General features: G+C 61.7%; 1 protein-coding gene across 3 annotated transcripts; it reads left to right on the forward strand.

Annotated features, from left to right (window-relative positions):
• Nucleotides 1-3,358: 3,358 nt before the first annotated feature.
• SLC6A9 (solute carrier family 6 member 9) lies at nt 3,359-18,852 on the forward strand. Of its 3 annotated transcripts, none has more exons than XM_052666120.1 (14): nt 3,359-3,606; nt 6,826-6,952; nt 13,526-13,682; nt 13,796-13,927; nt 14,535-14,787; nt 14,858-14,990; nt 15,270-15,404; nt 15,475-15,578; nt 15,647-15,884; nt 16,053-16,187; nt 16,563-16,662; nt 16,771-16,871; nt 16,984-17,154; nt 17,329-18,852. In XM_052666120.1, exons 2-14 carry the CDS (start codon nt 6,923-6,925, stop codon nt 17,539-17,541), a joined length of 1,902 nt encoding a protein of 633 aa, XP_052522080.1. In that variant the 5' UTR covers nt 3,359-3,606; nt 6,826-6,922; the 3' UTR covers nt 17,542-18,852. The 3 variants fall into 3 exon arrangements, with proteins under 3 accessions (XP_052522080.1, XP_052522079.1, XP_052522081.1); XM_052666119.1 differs by lacking the exon at nt 3,359-3,606 and adding an exon at nt 4,652-4,826; XM_052666121.1 differs by lacking the exons at nt 3,359-3,606; nt 13,526-13,682 and having other exon boundaries at nt 6,852-6,952.
• The last annotated feature ends 426 nt before the right edge of the window (nt 18,853-19,278 follow it).

Here is a 19,278-nt window from a genome sequence, read left to right on the forward strand (position 1 = left end):
GCTGGCCAGAGGGACACAGAGATCAGAGCATGGCCGTGCCCCGCAGGGTGCTTGTCCTTGGGCACAAGGCAAAGGCATTTGTTTTCATGCTTGTGGACATCCAGCAGCACAAAGTGGGGACATTTGGATGTTATCCGCTGTGACCAGCCCTGAAGGGAGAAAAAAAGCCGACTCGGCCGCTCGTCCACCAGGTGCAGTGAGCAGAAGCTGTCCGCAGGGGGAGCTCGGCTGCTGCGCTGCCCTCCGGCGCCAGGGGCATCCGGCCCCACTCCGGGAGGATCACGGACCCCAGTCCTCCTGTGGGATAAGGCTGGCAGAGACGTGAGCACGCATATCCTCTCTGCAGCCCCACCGCCCCTCCGGACCTGTGCTTCAGGTCACTTCAGCTGTTTCAGAATTTTCTTAGAAGAAATAAATAACGACTCTGTTTATCACTTATACCACAGAAGGGAAGAATGCTCACGCAGGACTGCTCAGAGGGAGGCACACACGTGCAGGCGCTGAGAGGGAGCTCAAGACATGCTCTCGTTCCCATTACGTGGCCCAGCCTATCCCACAGCCAGGGGAAACCCACAGCACGGGCCTGAGCCTGCCCAGGGCAACTGGTACACAGGTCGCTGACTCCTGGAATGAAGATCTCCTGGGCAGGACCATGCCAGCACACGCTCTGGAGCAGGGTTTCAGAATCACTGGAAGTTAAGCTACTTCCCAGCCTTCCTTTTGTGTCTGCAATCCCCCCTGCTCTGTACCGTGCTCCAGCCCCAAGCACTCTTGGCCGAATTCCCCACCGGGAATTTCAGCACAGGTCAGAGGCATGACATGGCAGAGAGGGCTGCGTGAGTATCTGCTCTTCATCCTGTCCCTTGGGGAAGTGAAAGCCCTCTGTCATGCGAAATGGAGCACCATGGGAGGAGCATTCCTCCTAGCTGCCTCGAGGATGCAGAGGAGACGGGCATCTTCAGAGACCTGCGCCGCTGAACAACCTCCATGGCTGCATCTCTGCCAGGCATTCACGCATCCTCCTGGACAGAGCACCCATGGGTGCACTGGGGCAGGGCTTTGCTTGGTGCTCAGTCCTCAGCACAGTTCTCATCCATCCCACCCTGGGGTGCCCCACCGCCAGCAGCGGGTTGATGAGCTGAGTGCAGCAGCGGGGCAGCAGCCGTCTCCAGCTGCTCCAGGTCCGCAGGGCGCTGTCTTGGGAGAGCTGCCAGCGGCCAGGCAGTGGGGGGAGAGGGGACAGCTATTTTGGGCAGCCCAAGGCACCCCAGCTGTCGTGCTTACTGCAGTGCAGAGATCGGGCGGGAGCAGGGACAGGGCTGCTTCTCTGGGTTGCGGGGGTCCCCAGCACCCTGCACCCAGCAAACAGCCACGTCCCAAGTATAAGGCAGATTATCACAGCTGGTGTGGGTGATGCTCAGCTTTGTCCCTTCCAGCTGGGCAGAAGGAGGAACAATAGCTGTGGGACCCACAGCCAAACTTCAGCTCCCAGCAATGCAGCCCTTGTCTGCGCTTGGGGCAGTCCCGCAGGGTGCACATGTCTGCAGAGTGAAACACAAGCTGGCTGTTGCGTGCTGCCAAGGTGGGGAGGGCAGCACGGGGCAGCACAGTGGGACGGCTCCTTCTCTCATCACCATCAACGCCGGAGTGTCACGGGGGGTTGCTCAAACACCTCCCTGCTTGTTGGAGCAGGCTGGACGTTCTGCGAAGGTTTTTTCCATGCTACCGTCAGACACTGAGTGGAAAGTCCCCAGGAGCCGTGGCTGCGCTGCTGGGGACACCAACGGCGTCAGGGTGCCCGTGGTGCTTCCTCCCAGCCCCGCGGCACTCGCCTGCCCTGGCACTTGCCCAGACCGCAGCACTTGGCTGAATCGAGCCGCCCGGGGGGTGAGCTGCTGGCACAGCCTGAGGCAGGGTGAGGCGAGGCAGGGGAGCAAAACACAGCGTAACAGAGTGAGGACACGGGGCTGAGGTGTGAGGAGGTGGCAGCTCAGGGTAATGGCATTGCCCCCCATGTCAGCTCCTTTAGGGGAGTGTTCCCACCAAGTGGCAGATCAGGGATGGTTCAGATGCTCTCTGGCAGCTCTGATCCCATCGCTGGAGCCATGGGACCAAGCTGTCACAAACCAGTGCCTCTTTTCCATGTGCTGGGCAGGATGAGGAGGACATGTAGGGCAGGAATAGAAGATGAGAAGAAAGAAATGAGGAGGAGGGTCTTCCCTGGGGCTTCTCCTGTCCCTCTAGCTGGGTCCTTCCTGATGATGCTGAGTGGGCTGTGTAATCATCAGAGAGGATGCATCCAGTTGCAGAGCTTTGTCAGCTGCTGCTGCAGCCTCATATGGGGTCTGCACTTCCTGGGGGTGGGGAGGGTGTCTCCCATCCCCAATGACAGAGTGCATTCTTTGACTGCCCAGTCCCTCTTCAGGGTCCACCAGGAAGCTGGGGGACCAGGATGACAGAGTGTGGTCACCAGCCGGCATCCTGGGCAGCTGGGAGCCCTTTCCAAGGCTCGGTTGAAAAGAAATGGGGTTGGGTTTGGTGATTGACCATCATGGCAGGGGAGTGTGCTTGGATACAGCCCCAGTTATGCACAGCCCATCTCTGTGCTGAGCACACAAGGGCTGTGCTCTGTTCCACTGCATGTGTAGCACCCAAAAACTCAAGCAGAAGCTCCCAGATACACCATGGCTCCAAGCATTAGGGGATCTCTCTAGCCCTGTGCCGCAGGCCTGGTGTGATGGAAATCTCCAACAGCTGCTGTACTCTTGGCCAGTCCAGCCTGCTGATGGGTGCCAAGAGCTGGTATTTCCTCCACACCTTTCACCCCTCTGGATGTCTGCCCGCATTCACCCACAGTTCCCCAGGAAACGGCACCCATGGAGATGGAGGAGAGGAGAAGAAAGGAGAGGAGATAGGAGAGGAGATAGAAGAGGAGAAGAAATAGGAGAGGAGCCACTCCCACCACCAGTCAGACCAGAGGATGGATGGCAAAGGTGGGAGGGAGTGGGGGCCTGGAGAAAGTGGGGTTTGGAGGACAATCCCCGCCTGGTGAAGAGCGATGAGCCAAGAGGATGTGAGCAGAGGCCAGGGCTTGGATCCATCCTGCACACCACTGGACAGGGGTGGGGAGCTGTAGCTTGGTCTTGCTTCAGACAGGATGACAGGCACAGGATGCTGCATTTGGGACGTAGGATGCCAGATGTGGGATGCTGCATTTAGAAGCCCAGTGCAGTCAGGAGTGAGGCTGCCTGCAGGCTCCACGGTATCTGGTGCAGAGCAGCCATGCGCAGGTGCTGTGAGGGTGTGGGAGGACCTGAGCACCCGCTGGTTTCACTGCCGCCTTCCCCTTCCTGCTATGGGTGCTGTGGGTCTGGCTCTGCTGCGCTTGCAAAACGAAAGCACTGACGAAGTGACGCGCTGTCTCCCATCCTTGCAGCCCCCAGCAGCATGTGGGTACAGGGCACTGGGTAGACACTGGACACACTGGAACCCCCTCCCATTGCTGCTCACATCCCATTGATGCTGTGCCTCTGCCCCATCCCGTGCCGGGGATTTCCTTAAGCAGGAAGCAACCTGCAGGAATAGCACAGATCGATGCAAGGTCAGGTAAGGGATGCTCACCACTAGGAAAATGGGGACATGAGGAAGTGGGGATGTGGGGATATGGGGATGTGGGGGTGGTGCAGCTGTGGCTTAAGGCAATGGCTTTAGGTTTCCAAGGGTTTTTCCATGGGGCCCTGCAAGCCGAGTGGGATCCAGGGTGAAGGGCAGGGTGCTGGGATGCAGGCACCCATCCCAGCATAAGTGGAGCTGTCAAGGAGGGGAGGGAAGGGAAGGGGAGGCCTCTATGAGGGGCCGGGCAAGGGACGGCCCCAGGCGCACCCGTCATGCCTTACTGGAAACATCTGGCGAGCCTGGGCTGCGGGGGCGAGTGCTGGCTGCACACACATGTGCACCCATGCATAGGGAAAGATTTGTCAGTAGATACATGTGTGCACACTCATGTGCTTCTACACATATGTATTCATGCGCAGAGAGGTTTGCATGTGTGCAGAAGCACACTTAAGTATGCGTGCATCTAGATGCATATACACGCATGCACACGTAAGTACACACATACAGATGTGCACACACAATTGCTGCATGGACATATGCATGGACACTCACCAAGGGGACACATGTACACATGTATGTGCACACACATCTGTACCACGGTCACGTTGCTTACACATATCCCTGCCAGCTCCACAGCCATTCCTAGGTGTCATCATTGTGCCGTGCCCTGGCAGTGTGGGATCCATGCATGTGCACACTGTGTGCAGCATTGCCTGTGTGCCGTGCTGTGCCGTGCTGCTGCTGGGTGTGAACAGACGCATGTGTGTGCATGCCCCATCTGAGGATGCCTGAGCTTGTGTGGCCCACACATGCCCACATTTGCGTGCGTGAGCCTGCGTGGGGCCCACGAGCCTGTGGGCTGCATGTGCACGCGTGTGCATGCTTCTACATGTATGTGCATTGTTGTGCATGGGCGTGCACTCGTGTTTATGCGTGCCCAGTGCCCCCGCTGCCCCCGGTGCCGGTACCGGAGCAAACCGCTGGGGAGCGCGGAGGCGCCGGGAGGCGGAGCGCGGCGGCGGGGGCGAGAGGCGGTGCCAGCCCCCACCGACCTCCAAACTTTCATTAACTCGGCAGCACCGGCGGTGGCACTGGGCACTGGGCCTGGCGTTCACCGGTATCGGTACCGGCTGCTGTCCGGGCGCGGCGCGGCGGCGCCTCCGTGGGCCCACCCGGTGTGGTGGGAAGGGCCGGGCGGCGGCATGGGCACGGTAAGGGCGCGCACCTCCGGCATCGGTTGCTCGGTTCGGCCCGGTGGCAGCGGGAGATCCGCGATGGGAGCGCGGGGTTGCGCCGGCGCGGCGCTCCGGCGGTTGCGGGGCCGGGGGCGGAGATCGGGCCGGGGGAAGCCGTGGGGCCGGGGGAGGCGGAGGGGCCGAGCGGGGTGGGGGCGCCGTGATCGGTACCGGGAGCGGCCCCGGCGTCGGGATAGCGGCAGCGGGATGCGGGGCGGTCCCGCATCTGTTGCTTTCCCGGAGCAGGGGCAGCGCGGGACCGCCCTGCGCGGTGGCCGGGGACCGGAGGGGGGGCGGCGGGGAGAGGGGCTGACCGGCCCGGTGGCGGGGCCGGGGGGCTGGCGGTAATTTTCCACGGGCATGTGCCGGGGCGGGGCGGCGGAACGGCGGAGCAGCCACCACGTGGCGGCTGATGTAACCGGGCGCCCCCCCCGCCGCCGCCGTGCCGCACCGGGCGCATCGCATCGCGGCCGGGGCTCGATGAGGGGTGCGGGGCGAGCCTGCCTCTGTACTCCGCCGTTGGGTCCCGGCAGCGATGGGGATGCTCTTCGCAGGTGGCAGCGGCTGTGCTGGGTCCCCCGGGTGCCACATCCCGTGGGAGAGTGACCCGAGTTCTGCGGTGACACGATGTGACCCCGTGTGACACCATCCCGTCTCGGGATATGGGCGCTCCAGGCTGTCACAGCATCCTGGGTCATCCTGTGCCCAGAGGATGCTGCACGTTAGCATCCCTGAGACCTGCATCCCTGCCGGCCTGCCTAGCGGGGTGCTTGGCAGCAAACTGCAGCGTCTGCACAGGCACACAGCTCAGCCTTATCGGGGCCTGGCAGACCCCTGGGGGAGTGGCAGCCCTTCCCATGGGCCCTTTCTGGTGACTGGCAGGTGACGGGTTCCCGGGGTGCATTCATGGCTGCGGGGTGGGCAGCCTTTGGCTTGTGGTGATAGATGCACGGTGAGGAGGAGATCTATCCACTGGCCCCCCGCTTCTGGCAGATTCCCATGGCACATGGAGAGCAGGGCTTGCCCTGCTTATACAGTGAGTGTATTTCGCCCCCCAGGGAAATGCTGTCCACCCTGGGAGGGGTTTGGAAGTGGTATCTGTGAGCTGCAGCCTGCTTGTGCCTGAGGGGCTGCAGCTGGGGCTGGGGGCTTGCCCCACGTCCCCTGGCCTCCTGCCCTTTATCTCTGTCATCCATTCTCTCTCTCGATGGCTTCAGGGCCGTGTGCCCCTCTGCTGATTGCTGTAGACCCGCAGCAGTATGGGGCACTCATCCCCCATCGGGCACCCCTGGATTGGGGGTCCTTTCTCAGCCAGCAAGGGCACAGGGTGCTAATGTGAGATCTGCACAGATCGGCATTGTTGCATGGATAAGTGACCTGGGGTGGTCTGACCAAGGTGCCCCCAAGCCTCAGCACCCCAAGAATGGGACTGAAGCAGTGTCTGCGGCTCTGCAGCCCCCTCCCACGCCCGCTGCAGCGGCACCTGGTCCCGGCAGAGCCTGCAGCTCGGCCCCCCTGTGCTGCACGTGCCCGCGACGCACCGGGGCAGAAGGCAATCGGTTCCCATCTGTGTTCTCTGCGGCAGCTGAGCCCCGTGCTGGCCCCGCTCAGCACCCAGTCCTGGCGCTGCCACCCACCGGAGCCACTTCGGCTCTGGCTCTTGCTGGGGGACAGCGTGCGGGGCCCCCAGCGCCCACCTGGCTGCCAGCTGCCCACAAGGTCGTCTGTCCCAACGGGTAAATCTTTAAACTGCTTCTTGGGAAAGACCAAAGACCTGGGAGCTGCTGGGGGTTTTGGAGAGGCTGGAGGGGTGAGAGCGAGGAGGGACCCCAGCCCCGCTCCTGCCTACCCTGCAGTCAGGTTTGGGGCAGCCCCCCGGCACACAGCTTTCCAGATGGAGGGGGGGGCCTGGGGCGGGGAAGTGCCCACCCCACCAGTCACGTCCTTCTTGCTTTCTCTCCCCTCCTCTACGCAGCTTGTTCTGACAGTGGATTGAAGCGTGCGAGTGCCAGCCTGACGGAGAAACAGGGACCCTGCAGCGGGCAGCTGGCATTGCGCTCCAGCCTCCAGGAATGGCCGAGAAGTGCAGCGAGGGGCTGCTGGTAAGTGCTGCGATACGGGGACCGGGAGCCCCTGCAACGGACCCAGAGTGAGGGAGTGGGACAACAGGGCTCCTATGGAGTTTGGTGCCGGGGGTGCTCCTTGGAGCAGCTGCTGGGGGTCGATCGGTCGCTGCTTGTGAGGCTGCGGGTGTGGTGTCCCGCTGTGCCTGGAGATGCTATCGCCCAGCTCAGGCGTTCTGCTACTTTATCAGCCGCCCCAGCTCTCTGCATGAAGGCGGGAAAGCTGTGCGTGCTCTGAGTCCAGCAAAGAGCACCCACAGCGCATTGTGCCAGGCACATGGTCCTACAGGAGCAGGGAGTGGGGCTGTTACCCTGAGCATCCTCCCTGCTGGTCTTCCTGCATGGCAGTGCGCACGGTGAGATAGGATGTAGGCAGAGCCAGGTCTAGCTAGGCACCGATCCTCCATCCTCAGCCCCGTGCACAGCTCTGGTGTCTGGGTGCAGATGTGTGCGGTGCAGTGGCCCCATGCCCGTCACTGCTGTCCCTGCCTGATTATGAGGACAGGGAACTGGAGTTCTGCTGCCCCGAGCATCCTGCATCTGGCAGGTGAGCGCACGCTGGGCTGGGCTTCTGCCTTTTCCACAATTGATGAGAATCGAGCTGCAGTGCCAACATGATCGCGGAGCCCTCCCCTTCCCGGGGGGCTTCCCGAAATAGCTGCACGCTCCAGCCAGAGGGCCCACAGCCAGCACTTCCCTGGGAAGCCCAGAGCCAGGGGAGCGGCGTGCTCCAGCAGGCACTTCCAGCGCGTGTGTGTGTGTGGCTCCATGCTGCTTGTCCCAGTGTGGCCCCTCAGCAGGACCCCAGTTCTCCTCCTGCTGTGCCACAGCTAGAAACAGAGAGATGCGGAAGACATCACGAAGCTCAGTCAGGACTCTGCTGTTCCTTGTTGTGCTGCATCGGTGCTCCTGCCTGTGGGTGACATTTGCCACAAGCCCTGTGCATCTGTGCCACTGCTGTGTCCCTTGCCCACACTGGAGCAGCCCCAGTAACACTGTGGAGTGAGCCTGGCACCAGGAGCACCCACCTGCTCCAGATCAATCTTTGACTCACTGCTGGCAAGTCTTTGCACAGCTCACCTCAGGGCCAGGGTGTGCTGGGGACAGAGGGGTGACCATAGGGCATGGCACATGCTGTGCTGGCAGCCTTGTCCCACAGGCACTATTCCCCTATTTGTGAAGCAAGGGGCATCCCTAGCTGGGCAGATGCAGAGTGCAGTACTGGGAAGATAACAGGGAGCATGGGAGCATCCCTGCTGCCAGAGCATCCCTGCGCTGGACCAGCTGTGAGCGCCCTGGGGTGAGGTGCTACAGGACAGGACCTTGGCTGCAGAGCTTTCTGGGTCATTGGGGAAGGGAGCTAATCTCCTTGGCCTGCCTCCAGCACTGTGCAAACAGCCTGGCAAAGCACTGCCCCGGCTCTGCCCTCTAATCCCTGCCAGCAGGTGCAACTCTCGTGACTGGACGGGGTCCCACGGCACAATCCTGCTGTTGTGTCCATACCATGCACAGCCTCCGGGGTTGGAGTGTGCATGATGGGGCTCAGGGTGCCCACCCTGGGGGGGGGGACAGGGTAACAGAGATGGCCGAAGCTCTCCATACCCATGTTGCAGGATATACAGCAGTGCCTAAGTTTCACCAGCTGTGGGTTGGGGTCGGTGCTTACTCGGCAGTCCTGGTACAACAGGAATGTCATGCTGTTGGGTAGTGGGTGCTCAACAGGCAGTAGGATGCAGGGCAGCTCTAGCAGCTGGTTCAGTCCCTGTGTGGCCAAACAGGGGGGTGACAGCCTCTCCTCGGCTGTCATTTAAGGACATTTTGTTTTGTTCTTGCTGGAGCACTTTGTTTAGGCTCCAGCCGTGCCAGTGGCTCCTGACTTACAGTGCAGCTTTGCTGGCATGGCCAGGCAGCATTTGGGCTGGGGGCGGGGGCATGTGGCTCAGGTGGGCTCCTGCCATCTCTCATCCCACATGTTGGGGGCATGGCTGGCACCATGCTCCTTGGGGTGATGGAACTGGAGGGGCCCTGCCCATCCCAGACACCCCCAGCAGCGCAGTGCCGCCAGCCCCAAGCAGGGGGGCCAGCAGCGTGTGGAGCCGCGGAAGTGGCTCTTGGCTGCGGGAGCCCTTCCCGGAATAACAAGGGGCAGCGGTGGGGGGGCCGGCGGGGGATTTTTCTGCCTGAGCGCCCCAGGAGAATCGTGTCCGTGCCATGAGAATGGGGCCGGAGGAAGGCAGCTCCAATGCGGAGTGCCTGGCTAAGGGATGGTGGCACCTGGTTGGTCCCCAGGCACTGTCCTTACCCTTGGTACCTGGTTCGGGGTCGAGGTGACCAGGAGCTATGGGCTCAGGAGGACCCTGATTGCTGGTACCTATCAGCTGGTACAATGCTTGGCATTGCTGACACAGGGCTGCAGGTACCACCAGTTATCTGCTCTTGTCATGACATGCCATGCTTGTGGCTCAGCATGGGGATGTGTTGGTGACAACTGACTGAGGAATTCTGTATGGGGTGAGGGGGACACTGTGAGCAGAGAAGGACGTGTGTGATGGCACAAAGATGGCTTGCATACGGCTTCGCAGCAGAGACAGGGTTGCTCTTGTGGGCACCTTGCAGGGAATGCTCAGCTGCGTGTGGAGGGCTTGGCAGAGTTGCTCTGTCCCTTCCACCAGGGCTGGCACCAGGGGGTGTCCCATGGCCTGGGAGCATCCGAAGCAGGATGGGGGGATGGGGCAAACACAGGGTGCAGTGCAGGGAGCCGAGTGCCCGCCCCGCACACGTGTGCCCTTCACGTGTGCGCCTGCAGCTGCCGCTGCCCGGACCGCAGATGGTCTCCTGAAAGAGCCCGCCAGTCCCCCTGCCTTCAGCACACCATCACGCCTTGCTGCTGCCTTGGCTGTGCTTCCCAGCCGTGGCGCAGGGCTGTGACCAGCTTGGGCATCGCCGTGGGGCTCCCTGCGAGACATGGCGCGCTGCTGAGGATCCCAGCCCACCCTGGACAGTGTGGGGCTGAGGGTTGAGCAGTGGGGCTGTGGAGTGCCTGGGTGATAGGGAGACTTGTGGTGCAGCCCTCTTAGCAGGCAGATGGTCCCCCCGCAGGGCAGTGACCTTGTGACGATGGCTGCAGAGCCCCCATGATGTTGGATGACGTCTGGATGAGGTGGCGTGGGAGCAGGCTGGGGCTGTGCCACCGGGCGGGCTTGTCACAGTGCCTTGTCCCCATGTTGGGCTGTGCCAGGTCCCAGGCATACCCTGGGACCCCCACACACGTGGGGTCGGGGTGCAAGGCCGAATGGCATCCCTGTGATGGAAATGGGGCAGGAACATCTGTGTGGGGCTGGGGGCATGGGAACAAGCCAGCACATGAGGGACAGCGAGGGAATGCGGCCAGTGCTGCGGTGTGAGAAGGAGCCAGGGGCTGCGTGGGCAGGATGAATCCCGCAGGGAGGGCAGCTCTGCCTGCTGGAGCGTGCCTGCTGCAAACAGCTGGACCCCACTAATGAGGCCTCATTAAGCAGGATGTGAGCTGCACACTGTGCCTCCCCTTCCTGCCCCCCCTGATTGGCGGGGGCACGGCTAGTGGGCAAAGGGGCCAAGCGGGACGTGATGCCAAGCACTGGAGGCAGCAGGCAGGGGACGCAGGCAAGCAGCTGCTGCTGTGTAGGAGCCAGAAGTGCTGATGAAGACAGAGTCGCATGGAGCCGGCCTGCCTGGCCCCCCAGGTGACAGCCAAGGGCAGGTGAGAACCCCCCATCCCTGCCAGCAGGTCAGTGGGGAGGGGAGAGCAGGGCCTGGGTACCTGGGGTGATTATAGGGTGCCCCTCTTCCCACAGCATGCAGGAGTCCCAGCTGGTAGGTGAAGGCACCAAGAACATCTCTTTCCTATTGGCTCCATCCCTCAGCTCCTGGGACCCTTTTCTGAGTCACCCCATCCCTAGAGACCCTTCCCCTGGCAGGGGCTGCCCTGCTTATCCCTGGGGGAAACCTTAGGATGGCTGCTATGGCTGCTGCAAGCAAGAGCTATGTATACCTTCTAGCAGCTCCAGCCCCACACAGCTTGGCAGTGACGTCTGACAGACGACATCAGGGGGGTGACTGACACCCTGCTTAGCGTTGAAGCAACCTTGGCACCCAATGAGGGCACCTAGATACGAACTGCCCCCCCTTCCCATCCCGATCCAGGTGGGGTTGATAAGGCTCTTGATAAGTACTTCTGATGGACTGGCATACCCCCATGGAGACGAGTTAATAAATTGGGGGAAACCACCCTGCAGACACAGTGAAGTCCCCAGGTGCTCTGCCTCCACTTGTTTCCCCACAGGGACACCCCTTTCCCATGTGACCCCCACTGCCGGAAGGACCCCCCCACAGCCATTGGTTTCCCAGCCATAAATCAGGGGGAAGGAATGGCCCCTTTGGGAAGTGGGGGGCATCTGGGCACCCCGCCCAAGCTGCCATTGTGCGCGGCAGCACTGCTTAGCATGAAAAAGACTGCAGTGCCAGGCACCGTGATGGATGGTGCCCACGCTGTGGGACCCAGGAATGCTTTCTCCATATGTCCCCAGGAAGAAGGGTGCACCCCAAATGTTTGGGGTCCCTTCTGTGCATGCACTTGGGGTTGCAAATGTGGGGAGTGGGAGTAGAATCCTGCATCCTTGCCCCACGTAGGGTTCCAAACCTGCAGTGTGAAGTCGGGAGGAGGCTCATCTCCCAGGCATTTGGGTCCCCCCTTTATGCCGTGCAGCTGGGCAGTTAATGAGTGTAAAGGACGGGATGACCTTCCCAGACTGGGGGGGGGCTTGTAGTGGGCTGATGGGTGAGCATGCATGCGTGTGCACACGTGTGCATGCATGGGCACACGTGTGGCTATCCTCTTATTGGGGACACGCATGCCCAAGCCCTGTGCTGCAGAGTGGGGTGCCAGAGGACCAATGCTCTCGGCGCACTGGTGCCAGGTGCCTTAACATTGGGGTGCCCCATGGGGGCAGCAGGTGGGGGTCATCCAAGCAGAGGAAGTAGAATGGACGGACCTTCCAGCTTTTGCATGGGGCTGAGGTCCCCTTTGGACACTTGGCTGTACTGGGGTCATGCAGCACCCCCCCAAAAACATGTTCCCATTGAAGCTGGAGTGTTGCTCCCCCTCTGCCAGCTGTGCTGTTCATTAAGCTGAGCAAGGCTTGTTAAGTGCAGGCATCTCGGCAGCGTTGGCAGTTTCCCAATGGGATCAACCTGCTCGAATACACCCAAGCATGAGTACAGTGCCACCCCACACTTGAGGACCCCCAGGACCCAATGAGAGAAGCCCCACCCTGGGGCAGCCCAGGTTCTCTCACCCGGTGCCAATAGGTGATGCGGGGACATCTGAGGGGTACCATGGGCACGGGCGCTCCGATATGCGCAGCCAGCGTATCGCCCCTATAGCCCGACCCCACATCACCCCCACGGCCCTCCCGCACATCCCACTGCCTCCGCAGCCCCCCCGCCGCCCCCGGCGCGTGCAGGCCCCGCTCGCAGCAGATGGCTTTGTTTGGCAGCGCGGTGCCGGAGTCGCCGGGCATCACGTCCCGCCTGCGCCGGCCCTAATCGAATGACACGGTTTGCTGCACTGCGCCTGCTGCCCGCGCCCCGCCGGCGTGAGCAGATCCAAAGCGACGGCTCCATTTGTGGCCCTGCTTGGAGATGGCAGTGGGCACGGGGCGGGGGGGGTCTGCAGAACCCGGCACCGTGCGCTGTTCCCATCCCATGCGCCCGCTGTCCCCCTTTGGGTGAGGTGGGAGGATTTGGGGGTGCATAGCGGTCTCCCGAAGCATCGCCTGCCCCCAGCCTAGGATGTTGGTGTGAGCCCAGGGCCACGGGTGCCATCTCCACTGAGTGTGATGGCACCCATTTCCTTTGTTGTTCCCTTTGTTGTCATCATCCCCGGTGTGAGCTGGCATTGTCGTAGCCTGCACAAAGCTCCCATTCTTGCACCCCATCACTGTGCCTCCCCCCTCCTCCCAGCACCCTATGGTAAGGAATACGGGGTCCAGAGGTTGTCCATCCTGCACAGGATGGCGGCTGCTCCAGAACACCTTTCCTGGGGTGGGGTGGGGGGAGCCCCCGTGTGTTGCCATCACCTCACCCCACTCCCATCCTGGGGCTCTGCCTCGTGGCACAGCCCAGGGGGTCTGCTGGTCCTCCCCGGCCACGGGCAGTGGCCACCCAGCGGGGCCCCTCTTGTCAGGCGCGAGGGGTGGGGGAACTGGAACAGAGGTCCCTTTGTGCTCAGGCGCCCGAGCCTGCTTTGTATGACTTGCAGGCTCTTCCTTCCCTGCAGCCGGGCTCCAGGGAGAGCTATTCATCGGGGCTGGCTTGGGGCAGGGGGGCTGCCCCCCCGCTCCTTGGCACCATACATGAGTGGTGAGGGGGTACCGGCACAGGGCAGCCCACGCTGGGGAGGGATGGGGCAGGATGCAGGGGACCACCCAGCCCCGCTTGGCGACTGTCGCCCCTCCAATGGGGCCAATAACGGTGCCCCCCCCAGCTGAGGCTCCCCATGGCATCTCTCCGCAGAACGGCGCCGTGCCCGGGGAGCGCAGTAAGCAGGACAAGAGCGTCAAACGTGGCAACTGGGGCAACCAGATCGAGTTCGTGCTGACCAGCGTGGGCTACGCCGTGGGGCTGGGCAACGTCTGGCGTTTCCCGTACCTCTGCTACCGCAATGGGGGAGGTGGGTGTTATGGGGGGGATGGGTTTTGGAGAGCCCAAGGTGGGCTGAGGCTGCTGAGCCATGCTGGGGGGTGCAGGGTGCTGCCCACTCACACTGCGGTTCATGCCTGCCAGGTGCTTTCATGTTCCCCTACTTCATCATGCTGGTGTTCTGTGGCATCCCTCTCTTCTTCATGGAGCTCTCTTTTGGGCAATTCGCCAGCCAGGGCTGCCTCGGCGTCTGGAGGGTCAGCCCCATGTTCAAAGGTAAGAGGCTGCCTGTCCCCACCAGTGTGTGCCCTGCACACAGCTCCATCACGGTATACAGCCCCCACAGGCACCTGCAGCTTTTGCAGCCCTCCGTGCCTTGCACGGCGCTGCCTGTGCACACATACACAGGCTGCTCACATCACACAAGTCTCTTGTGCAACCCCCAGGACATGCTGCACCGCCTGCACACCCAGTCTTCCTGGCACTTCCTGCACACCTTGCACACAAGGAACACCCCTGCCCAGCTCTACCATTCCCTGCAGCGTTACACGCACATCCCTGCACACGCCACACGTGGCTGCCACGTGCCATCCCCATAGAGGCACTTGCTCCATCACGGTGTGCTCAACTCACGGTGCATTTCCCTGCTGTAGCATGGCACTGTCACCAGGTTCCTGCAGCCCTTAAGTTACCATGGCTGTTCCAGCCCCCAGCTCTGCAGACCCCTAGGGGTTGCCTGCAGCCCTGCGAGCACTGCACCCTATATGCCCTAAGGAAGACCCTGCATCCTGCATGTTCTTCACCCTATTGCCACCCACCCCCAGCCGCGACTGCCCATGCTGCCCGCGCCATGCCGCTCACCCCTCCCCGGTGCTGTTCCCAGGCGTGGGCTACGGGATGATGGTGGTGTCCACATACATCGGGATCTACTACAACGTGGTGATCTGTATTGCCTTCTACTACTTCTTTGTGTCCATGACGCGTGTGCTGCCCTGGACGTACTGCAGCAACGCCTGGAACACGCCCGACTGCGTGGGGGTGTTGGATGGGAACCTCTCCAGCCATGCTGCTGTCAACCTCACCCGCCTCTTCAACGCCACCCAGAAGCGCACCAGCCCCAGCAAGGAGTACTGGAGGTACTAGATGGGAAGAGGGCGGGGGGCAGTAGCAGTAGAGCACTGCTGAACCCACTGTCCCACCCTGCAGGAGGTACGTGCTCAACCTCTCAGATGACATCGGGAACCTGGGCGAGGTGCGGCTGCCCCTCCTGGGCTGCCTCGGCGTCTCATGGGTCGTCGTCTTCCTCTGCCTCATCAAAGGCGTCAAGTCCTCGGGGAAGGTATCAGCTGCTCCCCCTCTAGGCCACGCCTCCTCCTGGGTATTACCATGCCGCCCTGTGGACATGGCCACACTCCTATGTGCTTGGCCACTCATCCTTTGGTTTCAGCCCTTCCCCTGTTGGGAACATGTCTCCCATTGTAGATATGGCCATGCCCCTTCTGGGCAAAGCTCTTCCCATGTGGTCATGGGCAGCACTCCTTCCATAGCCCCACCAACCCCTGTCCTAGAGCCCCATCCTTTGTTCCGTGGCCTCACCCACTGAGATCCCTCCCCACAGGTGGTGTACTTCACAGCCACTTTCCCCTATGTGGTGCTCACCATCCTCTTCGTGCGCGGCATCACGCTGGAAGGGGCCCTCACCGGCATCATGTACTACCTGACCCCACAGTGGGACAAGATCCTCGATGCCAAGGTGAGCAGGGACGAGGGACAGTGGGGCTGAGGGGTCTGTGACGTGGTGCTGACCCTTTCCTTGGGTGCAGGTGTGGGGTGATGCAGCCTCGCAGATCTTCTACTCGCTGGGCTGCGCCTGGGGTGGGCTCATCACCATGGCCTCCTACAACAAGTTCCACAACAACTGCTACCGGTGAGTGCTACCAGGCTCTCTGCTGCTCCCCAGCTCCTCCGTTGGCCCTGACCCATCTCTTCCAACAGGGACAGCATCATCATCAGCATCACTAACTGCGCCACCAGCGTCTATGCCGGCTTTGTCATCTTCTCCATCCTGGGCTTCATGGCCAACCACCTGGGCGTGGACATCTCCAAGGTGGCCGACCATGGCCCCGGCTTGGCCTTCGTCGCCTATCCTGAGGCCCTCACCCTACTGCCTATCTCTCCACTCTGGTCCATCCTCTTTTTCTTCATGCTCATCCTCCTAGGACTGGGCACACAGGTAGAGCACAGGGTGGTGGGGTGAAGGTGACATGGTGGGACTGGAGTGACGTGATGGGGCCAGGGTGACGCAGTGGAGATGGAGTGACATGATATGGGGCCAGGGCGATGTGCTGGGGGTGGGGTGGTGGTTCCCAGCTGACATGTTGCCCTTTCTGCCCACACACAGTTCTGCCTACTGGAGACTCTGGTCACAGCCATTGTGGATGAGGTGGGCAACGAGTGGATCATCCGCAGGAAGACCTTTGTGACACTGGGAGTGGCTGTGGCAGGCTTCCTGCTGGGCATCCCACTCACCACACAGGTAGGGTGTTTTTGGGTGCCAGTAGGGACAGGGGCCCATGCCACTGCCATGGTGACCTTACTGTGTTCACTCAGAGAACCAAATTGGCACCATTGCCATAACCGCTCCTTTTGGTTCTTGTGGCCTGGTGTTGCTGTGTGACCATGATGGCATCAGTGCCACACCAGAGCTTACAGTATAGCCAGTGTTGCCTGGCTTGTTGTGCCACCTGTAGCAACTGGCCATTGCCATAACGATGCTATTGGTGATTGCCTTGTTGCCATGACAGCCCATGGTGGTGGTGACACCCCAGGCTTGCTGTTGCCATGCCAACTGTGGTGGCACCCAGGCAGGGTGTTGCCATGGAGGTGGCACTCCAACGCATCCCTCTCACAGGCGGGCATCTACTGGCTGCTGTTGATGGACAACTATGCTGCCAGCTTCTCCCTGGTTGTCATCTCTTGCATCATGTGTGTTGCCATCATGTACATCTACGGTAGGTTTCCCATGACTGCCCGCTTAGTGGTTTTCTGCGTGCCAGCAGCTTGAGGTGTGCCAGGCACGAGAGTCTCACATAGGGGCTGACAGCCACCTGTCCCCACAGGGCACCGCAACTACTTTAAGGACATCGAGATGATGCTGGGCTTCCCACCGCCGCTCTTCTTCCAGATCTGTTGGCGCTTCATCTCCCCTGCCATCATCTTTGTGAGCATCGCGACCAAGGGGCATGGGGCTGTGGGAGGTGGGGCACAGGTGTGGGGGGCACAGAGCAGGGCTGGCTGCTCCCCACCAGCTGATCCTGCCTGTCCCTCCCCAGTTCATCCTGGTCTTCACAGTGATCCAGTACCGACCTATCTCCTACAACGAATACGTCTACCCTACCTGGGCCATCAGCATCGGTTTCCTCATGGCGCTCTCCTCCGTCATTTGCATCCCCATCTATGCCATCTACAAAGTGTGCCACTCCGAGGGGGACACGCTACTGGAGGTGGGTGATCAAGGCCAGTCCCCGTGTCCCACCTTGGGGTTGTCCCTTACCCTGGAGCTTTCAGCACCCTACTGTGTGCAGGCAGCACCCATCGGATGGATGGAGGCTGGGGGTGGCTGGGGCAGGGTGTGATGGTGATACTGACCTTGTCCCCCACCATCTGTTTCTCTCCAGCGCTTGAAAAATGCAACCAAGGCAAGCAAGGACTGGGGCCCGGCACTGGCAGAGCACCGCAGCGGGCGCTACGCCCCGGCATTCAGCCCCTCCACCGAGTCCCACCTGGAGGTGCAGCCCCTGCACCCAGAGAAGGCACGGAACGAGGCCGCGGCTGCGTCCCCCGCTCAGGGCAGCAACGGCTCGGCTCACAGCCAGGACTCCAGACTGTGACCCCCCGCCATCCCCGCACCCCCTCTAACCCCTCCCGCGCGGTGACACTTTCGCACCTTCCGCTGGCGGAGCCTGGCTCCAGGCCACACCGGGTGGCGGGGGGCTCTCAGCGACCGTCCCCGAGACCCCCAACCTCCTCTCCGGTTAACCCCCTCCCCTCCGTGGTGTTTGTTAACCCCCATGTTTACGGTAACCTTCATGTGCGATGCTGGGACGAGAGAGGAGAGGGCACAGCCCTGGGAGGGCCGGGAGCCAGAGGCACTTTGCAGGGGACCGGCACCCTCAAGGCCACGCAGGTGGAGAGGGCACCGGGTGGGAGTGGGGACACTGTGGGGGCATCGTGCCTGGGACGAGACACGGATCTCCTGGGCTTGGTCCCACAGGGCCATGGTGGCAGGGGGTGATGTGGCAGGGACCCCCCAGCAGTGCACGGAGCACAAGGGGGAATGGGGTGAGCACGCTGCCTGCACCAGCAGCACACGGTACAAGCACTTAGGCACGCGTGCGTGTGGGCGAGCACATACCCCACGCACAAGGGCACGCACACTCAGTACCTGCAGCTGTGCAGGAGGCACACTGTGCATTGCGCACACACACAGTGTGCACAACCCCGTCCATGCAGCACACCCTGTGCTGGGGGCTGCAGGTGTCCCAGCAAAGCTGGGTGCAGCCGTGGGCAGCGTGGGTGCCTGGTGGCCCCGCTGCCTGGTGCGCGTTGGGGACCTTCCATGGTGCTAAGGGGGAGCAGGGTGGATTGGCCCTCAGCTGCTGCTAGCGAGGGGTACCAGGGGAGGTGTGGAGGGCTGAGCCAGCTCACTCGCTCCGAGCCATCTTTTGGGTACGCTTCGTCCCCAACCAGTATTAGTGGAGCAGGATGCACTGGGAAGGCCAGGCGATTTTCTATCTGTCTTCCAACTACAGCCAACGTGCTGTAGCTCTCGGTTTGGGGGAGGATGGGACCCTTCCCACCCCAGCCGCTCCCCTGCCAGCCAGCACCGTGCTCCCTGTGCCCTGAGACTTGCACAGGGATGCAGCATGGTGGGGATATGGCGAGGGGCAGCAGGGCGCTGAGCCCCGGCAAGGATGTTCCAGCTCCCGTGGCCCCGACCCGAGCTCCCCCGTCAGGTGTGGCGGAGAGGCGCGGTTTCCTGCATGGTGCCCATGCCCTGCCCCATGTGTCACGACGCTACTGTTCACCTCTAATTGTTAGCAATAACGCGCGCGTCCCTGGGTAGCGCTGCCTGTGCCAGTGTCTCTCCCGGTGTAGACTTCTAAAGTATCCTAGATTTTAATGAGATTTATATTCCTGTGTCCGTGTCCTGCTGTGCCCTTTCTTGGGGACCCGGGGAGGGAAGAAAGTAGGAGCGGGAGATCATTTCCCTTAGGTGCACCTTTTCCCCCTCCGGTGGCTGACACTGAGCAGCCAAGATGGGTAGCAGGGCCCTCTGCAGGACCAGGGCCCTCTGCAGTCCAGGGCTGACCAAGGAGGGCCCAGCTCTGAGTGTTGGGAAGGGAGAAAGCGGGGACCTTGTTCCCCAGCCCCTGGCTGAAGGGTTGCAGAGCCTGTGCCCACCTTGACTTGCAGCTACAGGCTGTGCTCTTCCACCTCCTTGCCTAGCGAGCACCATACGGCCAGCCAGGTGTTCTGCCTGGTGCACATGCAGCAGACGCATGGCATACCTACCTCACCAGCTGATAGAAACTACCCCTTGCCCACGCTGATCTCCCACTAGGAAT

Source organism: Tympanuchus pallidicinctus, unplaced genomic scaffold (assembly GCF_026119805.1).
Source record: "Tympanuchus pallidicinctus isolate F22 unplaced genomic scaffold, pur_lepc_1.0 scaffold7, whole genome shotgun sequence".
Lineage (NCBI taxonomy): Eukaryota > Metazoa > Chordata > Aves > Galliformes > Phasianidae > Tympanuchus > Tympanuchus pallidicinctus.